Source organism: Antedon mediterranea, chromosome 3 (genome assembly GCF_964355755.1).
Source record: "Antedon mediterranea chromosome 3, ecAntMedi1.1, whole genome shotgun sequence".
Classification (NCBI taxonomy): Eukaryota; Metazoa; Echinodermata; class Crinoidea; order Comatulida; family Antedonidae; genus Antedon; species Antedon mediterranea.
In genome coordinates, this window is record NC_092672.1 from 28,121,078 (window position 1) to 28,145,067 (window position 23,990).

The window sequence follows — 23,990 nt, forward strand, 5'->3', positions numbered from 1 at the left end:
TTTAGTTTACACATGTTATACACATTCTATTTTTAATTTACACATGTTATACATATTCTATTTTTAATTTACACATGTTATAAACATTCTATTTTTAGTTTACACATGTTATAAACATTCTATTTTTAGTTTACACATGTTATCTTTACATATTGATATCTTTCTAAAATGTATACATGTTATACACATACACATATTCTATTTGTAGAAGTTCTACTGTTTTCAAATATATATGCTTTACTTTCATAACTGAAACAATTTTGATATTTATTATTTAAATTGAAATCATGTTTGTTGTAGGGCTTTCAACACACGTGTAGATATCGAACTAAGAAATTGGGCGGAGCAACAGCTATCCAAGTTAAGCGTAGAGGTGGGACTCCAAACGCTACAAAATGAATTTGGCACCCTCGTTGAGCAAGACAGTAAAAAGAACGACCATGATGTCATATATGATGACGTAATCAGCTGCGTACAAACAGAAAGTTTGAGTAGGCATAGTTGGTTGCCTAGCAATAAAGAAAACTTGGTCAGTACCTCAGTTTAAATGTTTTCATTATTTTCACAAATGTTGTACAATAGCTGAATAATTGTTCAGGAGTCATTAAAACTAGGGAGACATTTGAGGGGGTGATTTTTTTTTTGTGTGTAATAATAGTAACATAAAATATGAAAAACTAACATTTATTTAAAAATCTTTATCACGAGTCTTGATCCTTTTTTAAATCCTGGCGGAGGTTGCAACTCTTGTTTTTATTATATATTTTGTATATTATTTTTCTAGAGGGTGATTCAATTCAACACATTAGAGGATAGATCAGTACATGATAAACAACAGTGGGATGCTGCTGTCCAGTTCATGGAGGGAATTCTACTGGAAAAAATGAAAGAAGGTAAACATCCTCATCTTGGACTTTATTAACAAAAATTGGAAAAAGTAGCACTTTTTAAATTGTTATTATGTTTCCCAAAAGTGCAGTGCACAGTCAACTATTGGCATTTTAAAGTGGATTCAAAACTGAATATATAATATAGTTTTAATATCATTTTGTTCTTTAAGAACACATCCTTTGGGACACCTCCCATCAGGGTATGCCTCCATTCAGGGGACACCTCTTATCAGGGTACACCTGCATTCAGAGGACACCTCCATCCCATTCAGGGTACGCCTCCATTCAGGGGACTCCTCCTATCAGGGTATGCCTCCATTCAGGGGACACCTCCTATCAGGGTATGCCTCCATTCAGGCGACACCTCCTATCAGGGTACGCCTGCATTCAGGGGACACCTCCATCCAGGGGACACCTCCTGTCAGGGTACGCCTCCATTCAGGGGACACCTCCATCCAGGGGACACCTATTAAGGTATGCCTCCATTCAGGGGACACCTCCATTCAGGGTACACCTCCATCCAGGGGACACCTCCATCCAGGGAACACCTCCATTCAGGGTACATCTCCATTCAGGGGACACCTCCATTCAGGGAACACCTCCATTCAGGGTACACCTCCATCCAGGGGACACCTCCATCCAGGGGATACTTACCCATGAAATGAAGTAGAGGCAACACTACTAATATCAATTCTACTATTGAGAGTACATTTCTACTTTATATAAATATGATAGATATCTATACGACTTATAAATCTCTGATTTTTTTTTAAGTGGATAAGAACATTAATGAGTTGACAGGTCCTAGTACAACTGAGAAATGGGTTTACTGGAAATCACAAAGCCAAGAACAGGTATGTACATTACTGTTAATGTATAACTTGGTTTTGCTCTTTCTTGATTGATTGATTGATTGAGTAGCTAGTCCTAAAAAGTTGTAATTGACTTATTTCTTATATCTACTTTTTTTTTGTTACAGAATGATCGATGTAAAACAAAAGAAGAACTAGATAAAATTATCCAATCAGATGTGGTAAGACAAAAAAAAACATAGTGAAATACAAAGTAAAAATTGTATATTTATAAAAAATAGAATAATATTTGTTAAAGGCTTTGTTAGTTACTAATGAAAAAAACTAATGGCAAATTAAATTTTCAGAAACATAAAGATACTTTAACACCTGATGAGGTTACAACTGTTCGTCGAAATCTTTTTATGAAAAATGTTGAAGTTGATGATAAATTTGTGAGTATTTATTCTCAAATTATTCCAAAACACAAATCGGCGCTCAGACCCTCTCTATTGTTTTTCCTAGACCCTCTCCCTATTGTTTTTCCTAGACCCTTTTTCTATTGTTTTTCCTAGACCCTTTCCCTGTTATTTTTCCTAGACCCTTTTTCTATTGTTTTTTTCCTAGACCCTCTCCCTATTGTTTTTCCTAGACCCTCTCTATTGTTTTTCCTAGACCCCCCTCTCCCTATTGTTTTTCCTAGACCCTTTTTCTATTGTTTTTCCTAGACCCTTTCCCTGTTATTTTTCCTAGACCCTTTCCCTGTTATTTTTCCTAGACCCTTTTTCTATTGTTTTTTTACTAGAACCTTTCGCTATTGTTTTTTCTAGACCCTCTTCCTATTGTTTTTCCTAGAACCTTTCGCTATTGTTTTTTCTAGAACCTCTCCCTATTTTTTTTCCTAGACACTCTCCCTATTTTTTTTTGCTAGACCCTTTCCCTATTTTTTTTTGCTAGACCCTTTCCCTATTGTTTTTTCTAGACGCGTCTTGCAGCTATATGCATCTAGATTCTGATATTATTCATTTTTCTATTGTTTTATTATTATTACATTTTAGGTGCAAGAAACGTGGAATCCAATATATAGGAAACATTTTCTTCAAAGATCGTTGAATCTTGCGCAAGAATGCCGGAAGGGATTCTTCCATTATCAAAGGGGGTTTAATGAAACTGGGGTGAGTAACTTTCATTAAATTTCTGTCAACAAATTTAGTCGCACCACATACATACTTTCGTTGTTGAATTTTTAACATAAATATTATTAGGTTTTATTATTTTCTATCCCAAATACTGTTGTGCTAACACACTTTCACACATGCCAGTTTCCTAGTTCATGTTTCTGTCAAATGTCATAAAAGCAAAGATGGAAATTCTATTTCTGAACTGAAGCTCTGTCTACACTATCAAACTTTGTGTGACAAAAAAATGTGATGTATATACATAATAATAATAATAACAACTTTATTTAAAAACGAATGCAACACTTGGATCACCAGATTGGTGTTTTTCACAAGGCTGTTACTTACTACAAAACTATTTACACAAGTTATCATTTACAGTACATAATGATTAAAAAAACTATACAAAAAAAAAATAAATAAAAAAGATTATTTCATGAAAAACATAGATTTCATGTGATATATGGACATGATGATGTCATATCACTACCATATTTGGGCACATCACACTTTTTTTGTCAAACTAGATAGTGTAAACAAAGATTTAGATAAGCAAAATGATGTTTTTTCAGCCTCAATGCCACGATATTGTGTTATTCTGGCGAATTCAACGTATGTTACATCTCACAAGTAACGCCCTCAGGCAGCAAATTGTAAATACAGAAGGTACGTAAACTTCTTAATATGTAGGTGAATCTGTGTAAATTTAAATAAATTTTAATAATTAAAAATACAGGTGTATAGCATGGTATAAATTTGGATCTCAAATAAACTCCAGCAGTAATTGTGAATACATACTATGTATTTGTCTGAAGAAGATGACTACAAGAATGTAACAGTAGTAAAATAGCTACTTTGAAAATATCAGTAAAGTAAAATGTGTGGATATAAGGAATAGGTTCTGATTGGTGGGAAAAAATATTGAGAGTTTAGATTTTACATTTAGAATGATTATTACCCTTTATGTTCTTCTTTATTCAGTACGACGGTTAGAAAAAGAAGTAAAAGAGGTTTTAGACGATTTTATGGAAGACGAAAAGAAAAAGAAGAAATTATTATATGGAAGAAGAGTTGAGCTTGCGGAAGAATTAAGTAAGTTGAAATCATTTTTTTTTATCTATTGCTTTGAAATTAAAACTGTTGTAAACACTGTTTCCATCAATTCTTTACAACAATTGTGGAGAAATGTTTTTTTATTATTCTGTACGTACTACAGATTTACATTAAAAATAATAATTACTGCTGCAAAATAAGTATTTTTGTTGCATGTTCAGAACGAATATGCAATTTTTTTCAGTACTGTTTGTGAGAATAGGCAACTTAAATATCACTTCATTTTATTTAATTTATTTCATTAAAAAGAAGTACTGACATTAATTAGTAGCAAAACAATGTACATACATTAAGAATAGTGATGAGTTTACCAAAAAGCGAAAACAAAATAACTATCAACTTGTTTACCAAAGTAGAAATATGATAAAGAGATAGACAAAGAAATACTTTAAAATATAAAAAAAATTGGCTTTGTTGTCAATAATATATGAAATAGGGGGCGCTATATTATTCACATTTTATTGTCTAGTTTGTCTTGGCTACAGTTTCATGCCATTCTCATTGTGTTATAACACAGAGATATCACTATTATACAGATATTGCCTGCTTAGAGGTGAAATATAAGATTTGACATCCAAGGGAACGATGTTATGTTCGAGGGAATATATATTTCCAGAAGCGCAGCTATGTCCGAGAACATAATATCATCTCGAGGAGATGTTAAATCTTGTATTTTACCGATATAAAAGGCGATATCTGTTATATTACATAGCCAAGTCATGTGATGCAGTTTCAACCAATCACGTTCACGTATTTACAAAGGCTATGTAATATAAATATCTGTATGGTTATATTTATATATACTTTTTTATTATTATTAATTAGTTAGTATTATCATTTATATAGCACCCATTTCTATGAAAAGCTCAGCGGCGCTTCACATACTGTCAGAACATTGGTAAAAATAAAAAGTCTTGAAAATGTTTTTAAACTGGTCATTCAAATGTTTAAGGCAACTTGGCAAATTGTTCCAGATTTTTGGTCCAGCAACGAGTGGGCAGCAAATGTCTTTCATTTAGTTTAGTTTATCGATTGATGTGAATACCCTTCCCTCACTGTTGCACTTGCAGTGTATAATGTATACCCTTTATTTCTCCTTTTTTGTACCCAACATTTATGCTGGCTAGGCAAACTCAATGAGTATTATAATTTTGTTCATCATTTACGGCCATACTGTAATTGTAATTACAGTACGGCCATACTGCGTTGAAACACCGGTTCTCGTCAGATCACCGAAGTTAAGCAACGTTGGGCCCGGTTGCGTTCTGGATGGGAGACCGTCTAGAAATCGTGGCGGGTGCTGTATATACTGGAGAGTGATGGTGTAATGGTAATATCGGACTAGCATGTGATAGGCATGGGTTCGAGGTTATCTGTACCATACTAATTGCATCCTAGGCAAGATGCTTTACTCTCATTGCCTAATCTGGTAGGCGCTGCACTGCTGGCTGCCGTGGGTCCGTGGAGGGCCTAATCCGAATTTCCTCACTGAGGACAAATATTATTAATTAATATTAATACAAAATACAAATTTGAAAAAAAATATATTCTTCAATTCTTCAGCATATGACCCTATTCAAAGACACTTTGACAAAGACACAAAAACCTCTATTGACAGACCAACATAATTACAAAGCTATTAAAAGGCCATTGATATCAAGTAAAATTCCTCAAATATAGATTTCTATCTTTTTTCTCAATATATATTTTCATCAATTTTGTGAATTTTCTGTGAAGGATGGAATAAAGTTTATCTGTATCATTAAATAACATCTTCAGTTAATTAAAAATTCCGCAGCCAATACAAAATTATCAATTAATTTTTTAACTAATAAAGTTTGCATGATCAGTCATTACCTCACATCGCAACAAATTGAGATTACAGATTAATTTTTTTTGAGTGGAATCCGTTAAACATGTTTCTACAAGCCATTTATCTGTTAATTTTTATCGGTTAATGATTGGTTAATTTTTAGCTGCGGAAACACCGTCGGCCTTTAGTTGAATTTAGCCATGGATAAATATAAACTTGGCCCAAAATTAGTCTTAATTAATTTTGTGAAAAAACCTACAATTTCTATTAGTGTGAGAATCCTTGACATCATGAAGACGTGCCCAATAAGTACGCCCCAGCAAAGACTTCACAGCATGTGCATGTCATGTTGTAACTGTATCGTTACAATGTCTTGAGATATGTATATGATTTCTCATACTGTATATTTTATTTATTAATCAAAACAATATTTCTGTGTATGTATAAGTACGATGGATTGAAATTGAGATTAGGTAATAGCAAACTGTTAAATCACATTAAATATGGCAAATAAATGCAAAAATAGGAAATTGGGTGAAAGATTGTTTCCCTGAAAAAAGTGATTTATTGGTCATTCATAATGACACTTAATAATTCACTTTGACCAAAAATTTACATGATCGAACCGTTAAAAAAAGTCAACTGAAAGTCCATTGACAGACAATGTTTAAATATAACCTACAGTACGCGTAGCTGGCCTACGCAAAGTTTTATTTTATTCATCTTTATTTTTCATGTTTTTGGAGGACAATACATCATTTGAAGTTCGAGCAGTTTGTTTACAATTTTTATATCCCCAGAGAACCCTGCCAGCCTAATGGTTCTTTTAAAACAGAATATAATGTGTTTTGAAAAATATGTATTGAAAAACATTTCTTATGAATATATAGGCCTATATATTATATTATGTGTGTTTTGTCTATCTATATGTTTAACAATTGACAATGTTCTAAAAAAAATCATTGTTTGCGCTGTTTTTTTTTATTTGAAAGGTGAACGTCTTTTACGTTGACCCACTTATTTTCTAAAACTGATAAAAGTTAAATTAAATCAACTTTACATGGTTTGAATTACTTCTAAGCTAAATTGAATGGAATTTAGTTGTTGTGTATTCTCACCAACGGAATGTAAAATACAGGCAAAAATATATCATCTTTTATTGCAAAGAACAAAAATTGTCTTGTTGACAAAGATTGGCTTATTAACCAATTGTTCCATCTCCCACTGTTTAATTTTTAGGTAGCAAAATCCAGCAATTTGTCGTTGCCTACCTTTTCACCTGTCTCCCTCTGTAAACAATACCTTAATAGCAACCTCTCATCCAGACCCCATGCGGGAGCGTGTTAGCAAAATGTACATAGATAAACATTGGAATGCGGCAAACGTGATAATGAAGGAGAATATTCTTTGAGGTGGCGGTTCTCGTCACTCAGGCTAATTTTGAACAACGCGTATAGAGTGAGCGCACTCAGTGGTATGTCGTTAGATTATTTGCCAAGAGACGGCATGACCGCGGCTCGATGTGCGGAGGCGGCCTTCAAAGTGATAATATAATCATGTGTTAAATTGTTACAATTTGTAGCAGTTTACTTTTAGGTGCAAATGCCGAAAAAGGCCAAGCCAGTTGTTATGGGAGAGCAGTAGGGTGCGCCTTTCAGGCAATTGCCGTTTGTAATCGATACCGTCATCCTGCGCTGATCTAAGAACGCCGTAATTGAAGATAATAAACGGAGGAGATTAACCTAAAGTTTAATAACCAGATGAGAATGAGGAAGCCTATGGCATAGGCCAGCCTCGTGCTTATTACAAGTTAAGATGTAATTAATCGTAATTCAACAGCAGGGAATAAGATAGGAACCAGAAAGTGGCTTTAGTATCCGTTGCAATGTATCAAGCTAGGCCCCTGCCATCTTCACTCTCACTTTCACTGAATAATGCTAACACAACAGGTTTATGTTTTAATAACTATTTTTAACCTCAATTGAACTACAGCGGCCAAGAAAAGTGCCCAAGTTACGCTCCGTTTACACACAGTAGCAGATCCAAAAATTTCACATAGGGGCTGGGAGCGTAGTTATAAAAATGTGTAAAGTAGTATTATATAACACGTCCATATTCAGAATGGAAGTAATTGTTTGTGTAATATAAAAACAAAAATAGATTCTAAGATTTGTCACCCTCTCGATCTGTACATTCTTGGATAACACATAAAAATCATTGTTTTCTGTCTTTTTCAAATGACAGTAGATGTATTATATATTTGTATAGGCTTTATTATTACCCATTATAGAAAATTCAGGACTTTAACAATCGTTTTAGAATTTTTAATATCAAATTGTTATGTTTCTGAAACATATAATAATTATATTTAACAAGAAATATTACTTTACACTTTAAATGTTTTTCAATTAAGCATTTTTTTATCATTTATTTAAAAAAGACATGGCAGTGTGTCTATTTTACATCTATTCAAATTTGAAAAGTAGAAACATTTAAAAAATATCAACAAAATCAGCAAGAACAATTACAAAAACTGACTCCAAATAATTATTTATTTTTGTTTTAATTTAATACGCATCTAGCAACGAGTAACTTGCCAATTACAGGACGGATAAAGTACTGTGTACTGTATTTTATATTTATCATGCTAAGTGTCATTAGTCTTTAGAGGATTAAGGAGTGGAGTTGAAAGATTCGTGAGTTACAACTCTGGCACTAGGTCAGGATTGAACTCTGGACCTCGATTGGACGCCAAACATATTAAAAACAAACATAATCAGTGCATTGTGCATCTATTGTATGTTTTCTGCAGTATTAATTTTTTATATAAGAAAATTTATGGGGAATTCCTATGCACTAAACATTCTTCTAAAAAAGAAAGTAAAGGTATTGAAAGTTTAACAATAGTAATTAACAATTGCATTATTAACAAAACAGTTTGCATTGTTGAAAAAAAGGATCAGAAAATCCTGATTATAGTGCCACTTCCCCAAGGTAAGCTTCTTAAATCACTTTTAATCTGTTTAATCTAATCTGTCAATTATACCAGTTTATTAAAACACAAAACAGAAGTCATTTATGTTTGGTTTAAGACCCCTATTCAACTAGAAAACATCCCACGGAACTTTAGACGCCATAGTCAGACATCCCCTGCTAATTGTATCTAGACTTAAAAGAAAGTTTAGTGACCCTTACGTGCTGTACCCACGTGCTAGCATTGTTTAAAACCTTTATTTGGTGTTTATTTATCCACGAGACTGCCTTGCAAATGTTTTTGATTCCTGGAACATATCAACCAGGCTCTTATTCTTAAAAAAAGTTTGAGCGAAAAGACCTCATACTATTACACTAATTGATGCACCACCTACTATTAAAGCGTCGTTACTCCATGTTTTAGTTTAGAAACAGACTTCAAGACCAGGAGTTAAGACAGCCGTTGGGACATGTAATTAGAAATATAACAGGGCTCACAGCTTGTGGGAAGGACTTGATAAGCAATTACTATGCGATGGTAAACAAGTATCCGATTTGATAATTTATCATAACTAAACATCATTATTGTACTTTTAAAGTACTTTAATTAACAATAGCCAGCACATCCACAAATAATGGAGCAAATATCCTTCATGCACAAACAATAGACCTTTATCATGTTGTCCTGTAAACAAATTGCGTCACAAATAAAAGTTTGTAAGTATTACATAGAACATCATCTTATTCTTAGTTCCATATTTTATTGATGCATGCAGAAATAAATAATGATTTAGCAATGTGTACTGTTTAATTATTTTACAGTATTCATTTTTTTCAATATGCATATATTCAGAAATATAGGAAAATAACTAAAAAGAAAAACAAACAAAAGATACATAAAGTGGGGTGGGGGGGGGGATATGTGTGTCAATACATTTTTCACCTAAAATCCCTATAATTAAGGTGTTGCGTTCCTAAGAAACAAACCAGATATACTGCATTTTTCAACACCAAGGCCAACCTTTATTCAAGGGACACTTTGTTGGACCCTGGACGTGTCCCCTTATAGGAGTTCTACTGAGTAGTAAATGTTGTAATAATAAAATTGTGTAAATAATTAACCAAAAGCCATTAATAACATTTATAAATAACTATCATTATCATTGGAGCAAATATCCTTCATGCACAAACAATAGACCTTTATCATGTTGTCCTGTAAACAAATTGCTTCACAAATAAAAGTTTAGCAATGTCTACTGTAAATATTTTACAGTATTCAATAAAGAGTAAAATGATACTGTACATTACTAAATCATTATCATTTTTCCAAGAATAATTTCCAAGAAGAATAAAACATTCCTATACTTCATGGCTGATACAAATACAACCCATAAAATCACCAATTAGAAGAAAATAATTTGTTAAATTCTCTGTGGCTGAATTGTGAGTGGCTGGTGAGACAGATTTATATAGGCTTTTTAAATGTGTTGTCACGCTTCACATGTATGTAACTTGCCTGCTTACATGATTTATGGTCTGTGCTGTTATCTACTGATGCATCACAGATTTCCATGTATGATCTTAACCAGGTAATCAGTTTGGAATTTGAATTCAGTAGCAGGTTTTAGAAGTTAGCTAGGTAAACACATTGGAATTTATAAATAGTGTTATGGTACTGTACTTCTAATAACATACAGGTGTACTCACTCCATGCAAACAAAACTAAAAATGTATTTTTTCTGTTCCATACTCCTCCATTTTAAGGCAATATTCAACACGCTCTAAAAACAAATTCTGTATTAAATACATTAGGTATAATTTTTCATGGCCATGTTTTTTTGTGAATATGGATCCATCTATGATTAAATAGCCTTAAGCAAAATGTAGTTTGATCAAAGAAATTGTATTATGTAAATGTAAAAAAAGTTAGAATTAATCTGTATTTTTCTTGTGATGTTTACACAATGTTATATGCTGCCCTCACCGTTTTGAACAGACAGTTTAGACTGAATCTGGATGCAATCCCAAGTATATCCCACCCACTGACTTTCCCCAACTTTTATTAAATTTGCATTGGGGTTGGGGCTAGTGGTTTTGAGCGTACACCCTTTTACAGTGAACGCTCCTTATTCCACAGCAAACCCCTAAACAAAAACCATCTCTGACCTGGCACATTGTTCTAATAAAAATCTAATAAAATGAGAAATGGAAATATTGCTTATTTAAAATAAAATAAATTCAATAATGAACATGAAAACGATGTTGAATGAAAATGAACAAAAGAGTTTACAACACAAGTTAAGGATAATAAAATTAATATTTTTGGATTAATTTCCCCTGATGTTTGCATTGAACGCAAACAAAATGTTATCCCATAGTATTTACCACCGATGGAAAAAGTAGACTGATGCGCCGGAGTGTCATTTTAAGCAAACTAGAGGTTTAGCTCCTACCCTGCTTGTCAGATCCTGTCTCCCTGAACATACAGGTCTGGTTAAACCCAATTAATTCATCTATTTAAATGTATATTATTTGAAGGTTTGCATGGCAAAATTAAATGTTGGTATAAAGTTTGCGGTACACCACGTATATTAGTTCTGAAAAGAACTGTTGAGTTTCTCGACGTTTCGATCAAAATGCTTTGGTCGTCCTCAGGAGTGAGAATGTTTTTTATTTAAATGTAATTGCAATTAATAAGTAATAAAAATATTAAAAACATAATTGCTGCTCTGTCACAAAATGCACGTCAACTGAACTTCATCAATGACGTTGCAATGTCGTTAACAAAGAGGATGGTTTCAAGACAAGACAAGTTAAACAAGTATACATAGCTCGCTCTCTCTCTCTCTCAAAATTCCAAATCTGCTATTTCTCAACACTTTTAAATCTCTCTCTATTAAGGATAAATCGTTTAGGATTACCAGCATCAGGTATTATAATTTCAAGATAAACAGCTTTAATGTTTGATTTCAATTTAATCAGAATTATTATTTGAGATTAACTGAATGAATATCACAGATCTCAAACAGGAGAAACATGTTAAATAATTAGTTTACATCTGTTTTTTATGACTGTTTTAAAATTGTTTTTTTCGTGTTTATGAATAACAATTTCTAATTGAATTATTTCGATGCTATGTCAGTGTATTCATTTTGCATTGTATTTCACATATTTAAAAATTTGGCCAAAAAATTAATATTTAAAAGTGTGGATATGATAACGCAAAATATGGGTATTCATGTTTTTACATTTTTATTTGTGTTTCAAGTGCAAAGATAATAGTTGTCCTCCAGTTAAACTTGTCATTGTATGCTGTTTTGTCTTTCTAAAGCTGGTGTGAATCGAAAGTGTTAATGTGCATGCGTATTTATATTTTCATCTACTGTTTGTGAGTTGGAAAAGCGCACGAATGTGCTATTTGCATGAATATTATTATCAGGCTCGTATCCAGACGCACCCCCTCCCCCCAAGTCCCAAAAGGTCCACTATTTCCTTGGTTTGTATTTTTTCTTGTCTTGTTTAACTACGGTAAAGACAATATCATTATATATATATATACAAAATTTACATTATCAATGGTATACAAACAAAAATATGTTAACTTGCCCAAGCCACAACAAAAAGTCTTAAATCAGTCTTTAGAATGTCAAATAACGCAAATTTTGTACCCTGCACCCTGACTGGGGGTCCTTGGCGGCCCCCAGGCCCTCAGCCATTGTTGCTCGCTTCGCTCGCATCCCCCCCCCCCCCATTATAAATGCTGCATACAGGCCTGAATATATTTACTATACTAATGGAAAATAGGCTTTAAGAATATCACTATAATAAATATGCTCATCTGGGCACAGTGATGAATGATCTATTTTACATAGCTTGAATCTTTTAAATAATACTTGACTACCCTAAAATCAGACTTGTGGCTAGCCCAAATGTCCAGTCTTTTTTAGTTTTTTATGTTGGCAGTACTTAAAAATTCTAAGCCATGAGCACTGCGGTTTTTTTAATGACATCAATTCCCTTCTAGGCTTCAACATTCGATTCATGATGTAAGCAGTGGATGAATTAAAGAAAGTAAATGAATGAAAAAAAAATGAATAGATGAAAAGTTTACTTTAGAACACAGTGTGTGTAAAACAAATACTGAATGTTTTTAGCCATGTTGAATGGAGAGAATATTTAATTTGTTTAAAGATAGTCTTTCAACTCATGAAACTCATTCAATGACTGCACACATGCATTTATGTATCATTACTGACCACCTTTATGTCTGACCATATACCATTACTTTTTTAACAACAGGCCATTATTTTTTTGTACAGAGGCTGGAGTGAAAGGTTTGGGTGTTGTTTTATAGTTTTAGATCTTCAAAACGAACTGTATGGGAATAATATAGTTTTGTTCTACCCAGAAAAATATGGATATATAAAAGGTTGATGATGTATGCCAGGTGTTTAGGGAGACACAGGTGGTATTTGCATGGTGGTAACTACCAGGTGATCATATATCATCATATTAATACCTCTATAAGGTATATTAATCTTAAGTCATGACATATTCAACTTTGCCTTATACCTGTGCTACCCCTGCTGTATCAGTATGATAATAGAATTATTGGGTCAATGTTCAGACTCACTGCTTAACAGTAGAGTTATGCACACGGCGGTGTGTTATGTACGTGGGGGTACAAATTCATGTCCCTGAAATAGCCAGATTGGCTACGTCTTGAATCTAGCATTTAAAATGTGTAACCAATTTTTATTTATTTATTTTGGTATAAAACATGAACACTAGCAGCCTGAAGGTAGAAAATGTTGCAAAAACATAATTAAGATATAAAAATAAAGAACTATAATATAATCGTGTTATTACAATTGCAAACATTTTTAAACTTGATTATATAACCATGGATTACCAAACGCTACTACTGTAAAACCAGAATTTAAGAAAAGTTTATGATGTACAGGGGAAAATTTCATTTTTAAATTTGGTTTAGCAATAATATTGCTAATCAAACTGATTTTTGAGTCGAGAAACATAGTTTTGTATTGTATTTTTTGCTACACAAATTTAAAAATCTGTAGCAAAAAGGTTGTTTTGTATAGCTTTTATTTTTTAGAAATTATTCCCTGATGTAATGTAATTTAATGTATCAGAGAAGACAAAACTTCCATGCGGTTGAGTCGTCAACAAAGGAAACTTAATGATTGTTTCGTCATTGGTGTCACCTTGGTTTTTAAGGTTACAAATTTATTGTACGTTAGATATGTAACAAAGACCAACGTCATGAGTACCTCTATGCGAAGTATCCATATTGAGTACCAAAGTATACAGACACCGTAGCACCATGCTACTTGCATGATAATTCTCACTAATCTTACTAGTCTAGGTTCTAAATGATTCAAGTTAATTAAAAGTAAAACAATTTTGGCACATGTGGCATGTTATAGTTAAAAAACAAGACATTCGCCGCTGGTGGCACTACGTAAAAAGAAAGAATGACTATAGACTTTTGTAGCAATTAGTCTAGCAAAGATCGCAGTACCATTTAAATTATGAAGCCCGCTAAAATTGCCAAACAGACAGCATGCCTGACAACAGTTTTCCATTGCACAATTAGTATTGTCATTTTGGAATTACATTGATTAGGAAATTAAGTACCTAGATACAGTATCGAAAACCCCATTTTCTCATTAACATATTCACCTGTTTTTTATGAGCACCAGTTGTGAGTTGTTGGAACAAATAATTGGATTCAAAATTACCTTCTTTCTTAGGGTAATGTATCATGGGAGAGGTCTGATTGCTGTAACCCCAATATTTAAAACTCTAGACCACCCTAAAGCACTTTAATTGGAGGCCTCTATTAACTCCCAAGTTAGGCAATGGTGTAGTTCATTATCATGGAGAAAATAATTTGATGGGTTAAATTGACCCTAGAAGACCTTCATACTATAGATACTGTTTCACATTATGATTAAATACACAAATTCCACTCAAGATAAATTAATCCACTAAGGGGGATAAAATAATAGTGTATGATCTGATGACTCTAGTTGAATGAATATGATGAAACTGTCGACTCCATAGGATGTATGCATATACCCACTCGTAATATCATCCCTCCCCCCTCCCCTTCCTCACAACAACCAAATAAACAGTCAACAAGGCATATTAGTACACTGTACTCTATCTTGCTATTAATATTAATAATATTAATCATTCATTTTGTAATTTATTCGGGTTTGTATTTTGTTCTAAATGCCGAGTTATTAATTATTATTTATTTATATTAAATACTATATATTGCTATCATAATTAAAACATCCTCAGTTTTTATTTTTGTTCGTATTGTATTTTCAAATATTAATAAATTAACACTTAGCGGCCATATCTATGATAAGCTCATAATCGGTGGTTAAATAAATTAACATTGGTTAAAATAAAAAGTACGGTAATTTTCAAACTGATAATACTCATCCAAATGTTAAAAGTAACTCGGAAAAAATTGTTCCAGATTCTTGCAGTCATCAAACAATATAAAATATTGTTAAATAAATAATTTAAATAAAATGAGCAAGTATATCCAAAAAAAAATTAAGTCATTTTCAAACTGATAGTCATTCAAATGTTAAAAGTAACTCGGAAAAAATTTTTCCAGATTCTTGGTTCAGCAGTGAAAAACAAGCAGTTAGCAAATGTCCTTCGTTTCTTTAGATTGGGTATTTAATTTTTAAGAAAAGGTACACATACTGTATAGCCGGAAAAAGGTTGTTCATTTTACAGACTTTATTTGAAGATTTATGAGTCAAACGATACAATTATAATGCACAGTGTACTACCTATCTTTGTGTGTAATCTATATGGGTGTCCATTGTTGAATAGTTATTGGGTTTGTTCTATTGAATCTTTTTAGGAGACAATGACCCCTAACTAAAACTTACACCAAAAACGCTTACATTTTCCATTGTTAAATGTTACAAAGCGACGTGTGAAATTCTATTCGTTTGGGATAATAAAAATGGGCTAAGTTTTTAGACCACTTGGTGCACGATTAGCCGTTTTTTACCCTTTTATCCGTTGAAATCTGAGAGAAGTGACGGAGACTTGAGGTGGCAAAATTCGTACTTGTTACAATGGTGCTTGAGGGGGTGTTTTATAGACGCATCCTAATAAAATATTGTTAAATAAATAATTTAAATGAAATACGCAAGTACTGATAAGTCCTCTATTATTTCTTAAACAGTGAAGCATTGTCCGTGGTATTGTTGACAATTAGTGTCTGTGAATAGCACATGCGGTAATGACTCCATATACAGCATTTTAGAATACACACGTGTTATATAACAGGAACTGTTTTGTAAAGCTTAGAATTTTTTTAGAGCAGTTCGGCTACTGCGCCACTTGACTTTCTGACAGTTTGTTCTGTAAGCTTTAATACAAACATTAAATCATCGATGAATAAAAGAATTCTTTATTTCTAATTCGAATCAAATTGTTGCGTAAATTAGGGGTTTATGGTTCAAAGTTGAAACATTCACCTAAAAAGAAATCCTTACCTGAAGCATAACGATTAAAGATTATTTTACTGTTATATAAATTTTTATATCTTCGAAAATCTTCGAAAATTTTCACAATTTCATAGGACCTGTTTCTATTGAAAGATAGAGTTCAATTCAGGTTGATTTTCAATCAAAATTAAATCGGTTAACGTTATTTACTTATTGTTCGTGGTTGATTGTGTAATTATGTCTCGACGTTATTCAATTCAAGTGAGTTTTCAAATGTTTCGACCATCTGAGGTGAAGTCAAAATTACTCCAGCACGGAAACAAACCATTTTAAAAGTCAATTTAGATCAGAATTTTGGCAAGAAAATATGGTTCAATGGAAATGGTTCCATGGAGACCTAGCTGGACTGACTCGCTTATATCTGGGCCTGGTCCTATTCAGTGAAATGAAAAAAATTATTACAAATCTAGGCTAGCTTGTAGATAGACAAAATTAAAGTACTGGAAGTGGTTCCTTCACGAATTTGGGGTGTGTGTGTGTGTGTGATAAGAAATAACTACATTAGGGCACCTTTTTTCAGGGACACCCCAGTGAAATGAATGAGGGGAAATGTAATTTACTTAAAAACCAATCCATTTATTCAAAGATGATATGAAGAGGACACTAAAGCCTTGTCTACACTATCAAACTTTATGTGAAAAAAAAGTGTGATGTACTCAAATATGGTAGTGATATGCTTAAATATAGTAGTGATATGAATGATAACATCATGTCCATATGGGCACATCACATTTTGTTGTCGCATAAGGTTTGATAGTGTAGACAAGGCTTTATAGAGGTTTTCTACTGTATTGACTTTCTTCAAATGAATTTCACAAGTCTTTGTTCATTGAATGGTTGGATTCATTAAAGAATTAAAGCATTAAAAAGTTGCATTCGTACTGTAGTGTAGTTACATAAACACTACTGTGTATTGGTTGAACCCAAACATATAATATCCTATACTCCTCCTACATGACTGTTAACTTGCTTGTTAACCCATCCTTTTACCAATAAACAACACAGCAGTTACAAAACTCAAATTGACCTTTTAGTTTGTTTTATCATCATTTACTTGTGGACTTTCAAATAAATAAAACCACATCAATTAACTGGTGGCTACCAGTAAAGGGAATATTAAAAGCCTTTCTGGTTTTTGAGCACACGTACAAAGAAAACAAATCTGCTAGTATCATGTTAGTAGCTGGATATAGGAAATCCAACAATTGGTTATCTATCCCTGTATCTACTTAAAGGAACATTCTTAACTGGTGACTGAAAAATATATTTGGGTCAATGTAAATGACCTACACCTTCTTTGGGATGATAATGCAGTACAACTGTAGGAAAATTTAGAAAATTTACATTTTTTCTGAGCTCTTTTACTGATATGTACTGAAAAGAATAAATAAATATTGGACCCCAATCAATTTGGCATTCGGAGAAAGGTGCAGAGTTGGGCCATTATTTCTTTACTCTTGATTTTCTCTGTTTGATAACATGGAGAAATAAATTATTCCCCATGGTTATAATTATTATAATATATATGAAATAAGTGGACTTTTGTGCTTACTTACACCTGCCTTTTTGTTGCTGGTACAGTACTAAGTTTTTTGACACACTGACTCTTTGGTTAAACTTGAGTCAGTACTATTATTAACACTTCTAGTAGCGTAACAGATATGAGCACTCACTGGCTAAATCCAGGGGCCCCTAAGCTTAAGGGACCCAGAGCATAAACAGCCTCAGTGCAATTGCCTAGCATTGGAGGGCCTTAGGAGCCAGTTACCCCTCTGATCACCAAAACCCTCAAACCCCTCTTTCACTACTGTACCATCAAATAGAATATGCTTAACCATTGACCTACATTTTAGATAACCCATTTGTACTCCACAGTCACAAACATTCTTGACTGGTTAGTCTTCTTATCATCTAGGCCTAACTGATGATGTTATTATTTGTAAATTGGCCTTTTGACTGCCAAGGCATTCACATTTTCCCTTGTTGACTTCTCTCTTGGCTTCTAGTAAAATGATAGTTATTACAATGCAATTGTTTTTATTATCACTCTTCATAGTGAGAAATGATAATAGTAATTTGTAGTTTGACATGTATACCTGTCCATCATCATGCTCCTACTAACATGGGTTTTTATATTCTGAACAAAATGTTCTATTGATTGGATGAGTTCTTCTAATTTCCATTCATATAAAATTACAAGTGAATGAAAATAAATATATATAATAATATTCTGTCATCAAAATATGAAATATATATTTTAAATAAGTAATAAAATATTCTTTTCAAACAGTTTTTTAAAAGCTATGTTTATATGTTCTTTTCTCACCAAAACCAACATCAAAAGTATATTAAATAAGGGTTTCTTTTCTGTGAGTTGCGAATCAGAAAGTGTGAGTTGCGGATCGGAAAGTGCGGGTTGCAAGTCGCAATTTGCAACTTGCATTGAAGTAACACTCATATTAAATATGCCTAACTTGTGACAATGTTATGGCCAAAGTATTTTCAACTACTACTAGGTAGGCCTAAATCTATCTTTTTTATTGGTTGCTTACATCATGAGTGAAATTACCCCTTTTTGTGGAAAAACAACCCCCTTGTTTTTATAAGTTAACTACAATGATGTATAAGAAAGTTGTACATAGGTTTTAACTTAGATATAATTTAGATTAGTCTGTTCTATCCACATATAACACTAGTAGTTTGTGACTGGGAGCACTATAATGATGTACAAATATAAAGCAATATATTTATACTGTGATTGATGAAAGGAAATTTGTGGAGGGAAATTGAAACAAAAGAAATGCTAAATAGTCGGTTAGGAGCAGCACACAAGTTAATGAAAACAGTTTAGCTGGGAACTTTACATAAACACATTCCAACAGTATGTCAGGACAAAAATAAACTGTGTTTGGTTTATTAGCTTTTGGTGGGGGAGTTAATGATGAGATGAGGTAGTATTTGAGTTGTTGATGGAAAAGGTGGCTGAGAGAAGCTCATTGTTTGGGACATCTTGTATTTGATCTAATGGGGTTCAAGGTTTAATTGCTATGTACTGTAGGGATGTTTATGTTTGTCAGAGGTAAAAAATGTATTAAGTAGTTTACACTCCAATGAAGGACCATTTGTATAACCTGTGATTAAAGCATTGTTGAATGTACAGATAGCACCTAAAGTCTAATACATTTTAAACATTTATTCATTTATTATAGCGCCTTCCTGTACTTATGATTTTTTTTTTCTTAAATTATTTTTAATACCAAACCAAATATAAAATAGTTACTGTAATAATTTTAAAATTAGTTTTTAGTTATATATACTTAGAATATCACAGGCACAGAATAAATTCTAAACCACCCAGTGATATACTGAAAATATATTAATTAATATGAAACAATAAGATGAAAAAATCTGTGAAAATGAGAAAAAGACTCAAACCCGGAACCATCTGCTTGATATGCAGATGTCAAACCATTAGACCACTGCAGTTTTCATGGTATTGTTCGAACTTGATTGGATAGCAACTCTTTAACACTCACGGCGTGGTACGGCTGAACACCACTAGAGCTCTCTATTATACGCACGTGCACCGAAAATCAAATTGATGTTTTAATAGTTATTATATTTCCCTAATTATTGTTCAATCCAAAAATAAAATTGAAAGTTAAAAACTTGGAAAATTATAAATAGGGAAGATTATTTACACACACTTAAAAAAAAATGCCCAAATGAACCTGAAATGAGGCACAAGTAAAGGCTATACAGATTCACCTTCCATGTTTTATACTTCAATATATCAATGGCATTCTAATCTGCTTTAAAGCCACAAAAATTGCCAGAATTATGATTGGTAGCTAATTTTTGTGTTGAACTAAAGCGTGCCTTGTTGTCCCCAAGTGGTTATTTAAGGTAAATAGATCTGTATTTTTATTGTCCCAGAACACCAGTTTGCTATCTATTATATGCTAGGAATGTATTTAGTCTTCTTCAGTTTCCAGTAGATTCCTCCAAAAAGCTCTTTTTTGATTGACCACTGGGTTTCAATGGTCCCCAATGGTCCCTAATGGGCATAGGTTGATGCAGTGTAATGCACCAAGAATTTCCAAATTGAGGAAAACTGTTTTTCTTGTTTTAAACTGATAGCTTGTTTTTTTGTTTTTGATAGCAGTTTCATTTTACAAATCCCTTGAGTTTTATTGTAAGGCTGTTGGGTTTATTGATCAATAAAATATTTGAATAAATGGGTGATTTTCTCATTTTGCTCTTTCTTTTTCTTACGTTCTTTTCTCCCTTTCACATTTCATCCTTCTTTTCTTCCATCTCTTTCCTTTTGACATCTTTTGCCTTCCTACTTTCTTTTTTTACCCTTTGTCCTTTGTGATTTTCCTCCCTTCAAGTTCTCTTCCTCTTTTCTACATTTTTGTTCTTTGAAGTTCTCTTCCTCTTTTCTACATTTCCTCCTTTTTTCTTGCTCATTTCTACTTTTCCTCTTTTCCTTTTTTGTCTCCTCTTCTTTTTTCCCTTCCTTTCTACCATTTTTTTTCTATTCCACTTTTTACCTTTTCACTACTTTTTTTTAAATATTATTTTCTACTTTCCATCTATATTTTTCTCTTCATTTGTTTTCTCTTTACTTTTCGTTTTCATTTTTTCCTTTCTATTTTCTCATCCTTCCTATTTTCCTGCTGAAAATGTGAATATGGGTTATTTTCACATTTACTTTTTCCATTATCCATTTAAAGGTGTTAATTCAAGCTGAAGTTCACCATTCTATATACTGTTTACACCTAAAATCTTCCATACCACAACTGTCCATATCAATTAAACTCATACCTATGCGTTTGACCCACTGGTCAAGAATTGTCACTTTCTCCTCATAGTGACCCATGTAACCAATCTCCTCCACATCAGATGCTGGTCATCACAAGCGGCTACTGCAATATTGTTTCTACTTGATCTTCAAATATGATTGCAAATTTTTCCATTAACCTTTCTTGACCTAGAATTTTTTTCTATTACAATTTTTTTTTTTGTCATATGTCAAAATGATTTGTGTGTGTGGTACAGAAGTTAGATTTATATTTCAACAGAATGACAGACATGGGTTATATGAGATGTATGCTAGTATTTTGTGCAAAGTGATATTATTTCATAAGAATATGTTTAAAAATAAAATTGACAGTTTTTGTAGCACGATGTTATTATTATTGTGAAATTCTAAAGTTTATACTCATCCCTAGTTGAAATTTTTATTTACATAAAATAATAAAGGCAAAATAAAAAATTCAAAATTTTTATTTTGTTATTTTACTATTAATACAGTATTAGCTACCAAAATGATTATTGTAAAAAAAGTCAACCGTCCCATGGTGAACTCATACCTGAGTATCGAATCAGTATCATAAACTGAAATTGAATACCAAAATGAACCATTTTTGGTTACCCAAGTTTGATACCCGAGATGCTGTGTTAATCATTCAATATTGTAGTTCTTTCCTTAAAAAAAAACCCCTGTCATATTATGTGACAATATTTATACATTATGCACAATTTATTTTGCTGAGTATATATATCATATGTTTCAAAATATGCCAAAATGTTTCTTGATATCTATGTTACTTATGTCACATCCTACCCCAGGACATTGAACACGCCCCACACGGGACTGCACATCACATTGGAGCACGTGTCGGTGGAGCATTCAAACAAGACTGTGTTTTCACAGGTGCCTAGGAATTTTAACTCTACCCAGATAGTTGCCCAATTAGTATGATGTACAAACATCTTTGTCAAAACCTTCTCTTCTCAACAAAATATTATTATAACTCGTGTGGCAATCCTGTGCTTTGATCCTTCATGTATCTTCTTGCAGCTTCTGGTTATTTCAGTTATTTTTTATAAATCATATTTATTTTTATAATTGAAATAGCTGATAAAACAAGTTTAGTGTATGTTGTCTTTTCTAGCCTACTGCCTTTATTAGGACTACGCATTTTTAATGTTGACACTTAACATTTAATTTCTCACTTGAAACTACTGTAGGTCCGTCTATCCATTGTTTAGGTCCCTCCTAGATATAGGCCCTGGTCACTTATCTTCCTGGATATCTCTATTCTGTTACACTACCGTAGATCTCCCTATTTTATAGTCCGTATCTCTCCTTATTTTCTAGGCTCTGTCTTTCGTACAGTATTTTCTAGGCCCTGTGTCTCTAAAAGGCATTGTGTCTCGCTGTTTCAATGCCCAGTCTTTTCCTATTTGCTGGTACTATGTCTGTCTCCCTCTTTTCTAGGTCATGTCTCCCCATCTTTTTTTTTTGGTCCTGTCTCTCCCTATTTTCTAGTTCATGCCTCCCTATCTTCTAGGCCCTCCTTATTTTCTGGGACAAACAATTGGACATTAGGTATCAACTTGTGTTATGACAATGTGAGAAAGTTATTGCAACATTTAAGTTTAGGCAGGTTTAGCTTGTTTAATAAAGCAGGGATGCTATTCACTTCTTACTTCTTTCTTATCTTAACTTTGTCTCCAATAAGTTGATTCTGTCACCAACTTTCAAGTGTCTAGATAACAGATATTTGCTTGTATAAGCTTTGTGTGATGTGATAAAGAAATAAATTAAATGATTATTACGTGTTGAGATGTCTTCTATCGTCTATAAATACCATGTTATTTTAGCTTTGCCTATTCTCTCCCCACCCCGTCCTCTGTTCTCCCCACCTCGTCCTCAGTTCTCCCCACCCCGTCCTCTGTTCTCCCCACCCCGTCCTCTGTTCTCCCCACCCCGTCCTCTGTTCTCCCCACCCCGTCCTCTATTTCCCCCTAAAAGCTTCTGTAGTTTAAAATGCAATTAAGTCAGTTTGGTAACCTAGATTGGTAAAGCTAGCCTATTCAGTTTTACTATCTCTATGTTTATTTTGATAAATTACTCAAGAACAAAGCTTAGGATGTTTTCCCGCTTAAATTTTGGTAGAGCAAAGTGGTTGGTTGATTTGACCAAACAAATTTTATGAAATTTTGGCTGTACCAGCCATAGCCTGCTAATTAGATTAGCCAGAAATAATGCCAAGGTAGAGGCACTCACTATTTGAAGTGGGAGCAAAGTTAATTAACAAGTAAATATTATAAGAGGTTATAAGAATCTAGATACTGCACAGTATAATGGTTAAATTTACAGAGCATTATCAACAAACATACTGTTAGGTTTTGTGATTACTAATTAAATTGTTAGGTAAATTGGGTTTGCAAGGATTTTGTGTTTTTCAAGGACAATCCAGAATAGCAATTATAAAATGCTTAGAGAGGTGTTTACAATTAATGTAATTAAATGTGATTAAATGCTGTAATCAGACCAGGGAGTGGCATTTTACAACTCCCTAGTCCGACCTAGGTATTTTTAGCTTATTTATTTGTAATTTCATCATACCATGATTGATCTACCACATATGTGTTTGCCATATTGGAACTTTTTAATATTAATTTATTATATTTATTAATTAAGTGACATAATAATGTATATTTGATAGTTTTATACAAAACCTCAAATGAATTATCATTATATATAAATTTTCCAAAAGAATTTTAGTAGGCCTATAATACACTAGATGTAAAAATGATAAATATTTCCAAAAGTATATTTAAAACTGAAACTGAACCTCTTAAAATAA

At 32.8% G+C, this 23,990-nt stretch overlaps 1 protein-coding gene across 3 annotated transcripts in view; it reads left to right on the forward strand.

Annotated features, from left to right (window-relative positions):
• The window catches only part of LOC140045136 (dynamin-like GTPase OPA1, mitochondrial), a 55,814-nt gene that overhangs the window by 13,368 nt on the left and 18,456 nt on the right, over positions 1-23,990 (forward strand). For all 3 annotated transcript variants that reach the window (XM_072089895.1, XM_072089897.1, XM_072089896.1), the window contains 8 exons: positions 301-529; positions 785-893; positions 1,665-1,744; positions 1,870-1,923; positions 2,050-2,136; positions 2,740-2,856; positions 3,432-3,525; positions 3,841-3,951. In XM_072089895.1, the coding sequence (XP_071945996.1) occupies positions 301-529; positions 785-893; positions 1,665-1,744; positions 1,870-1,923; positions 2,050-2,136; positions 2,740-2,856; positions 3,432-3,525; positions 3,841-3,951 (881 nt within the window). The remainder of the gene's footprint in view (positions 1-300; positions 530-784; positions 894-1,664; positions 1,745-1,869; positions 1,924-2,049; positions 2,137-2,739; positions 2,857-3,431; positions 3,526-3,840; positions 3,952-23,990) is intronic.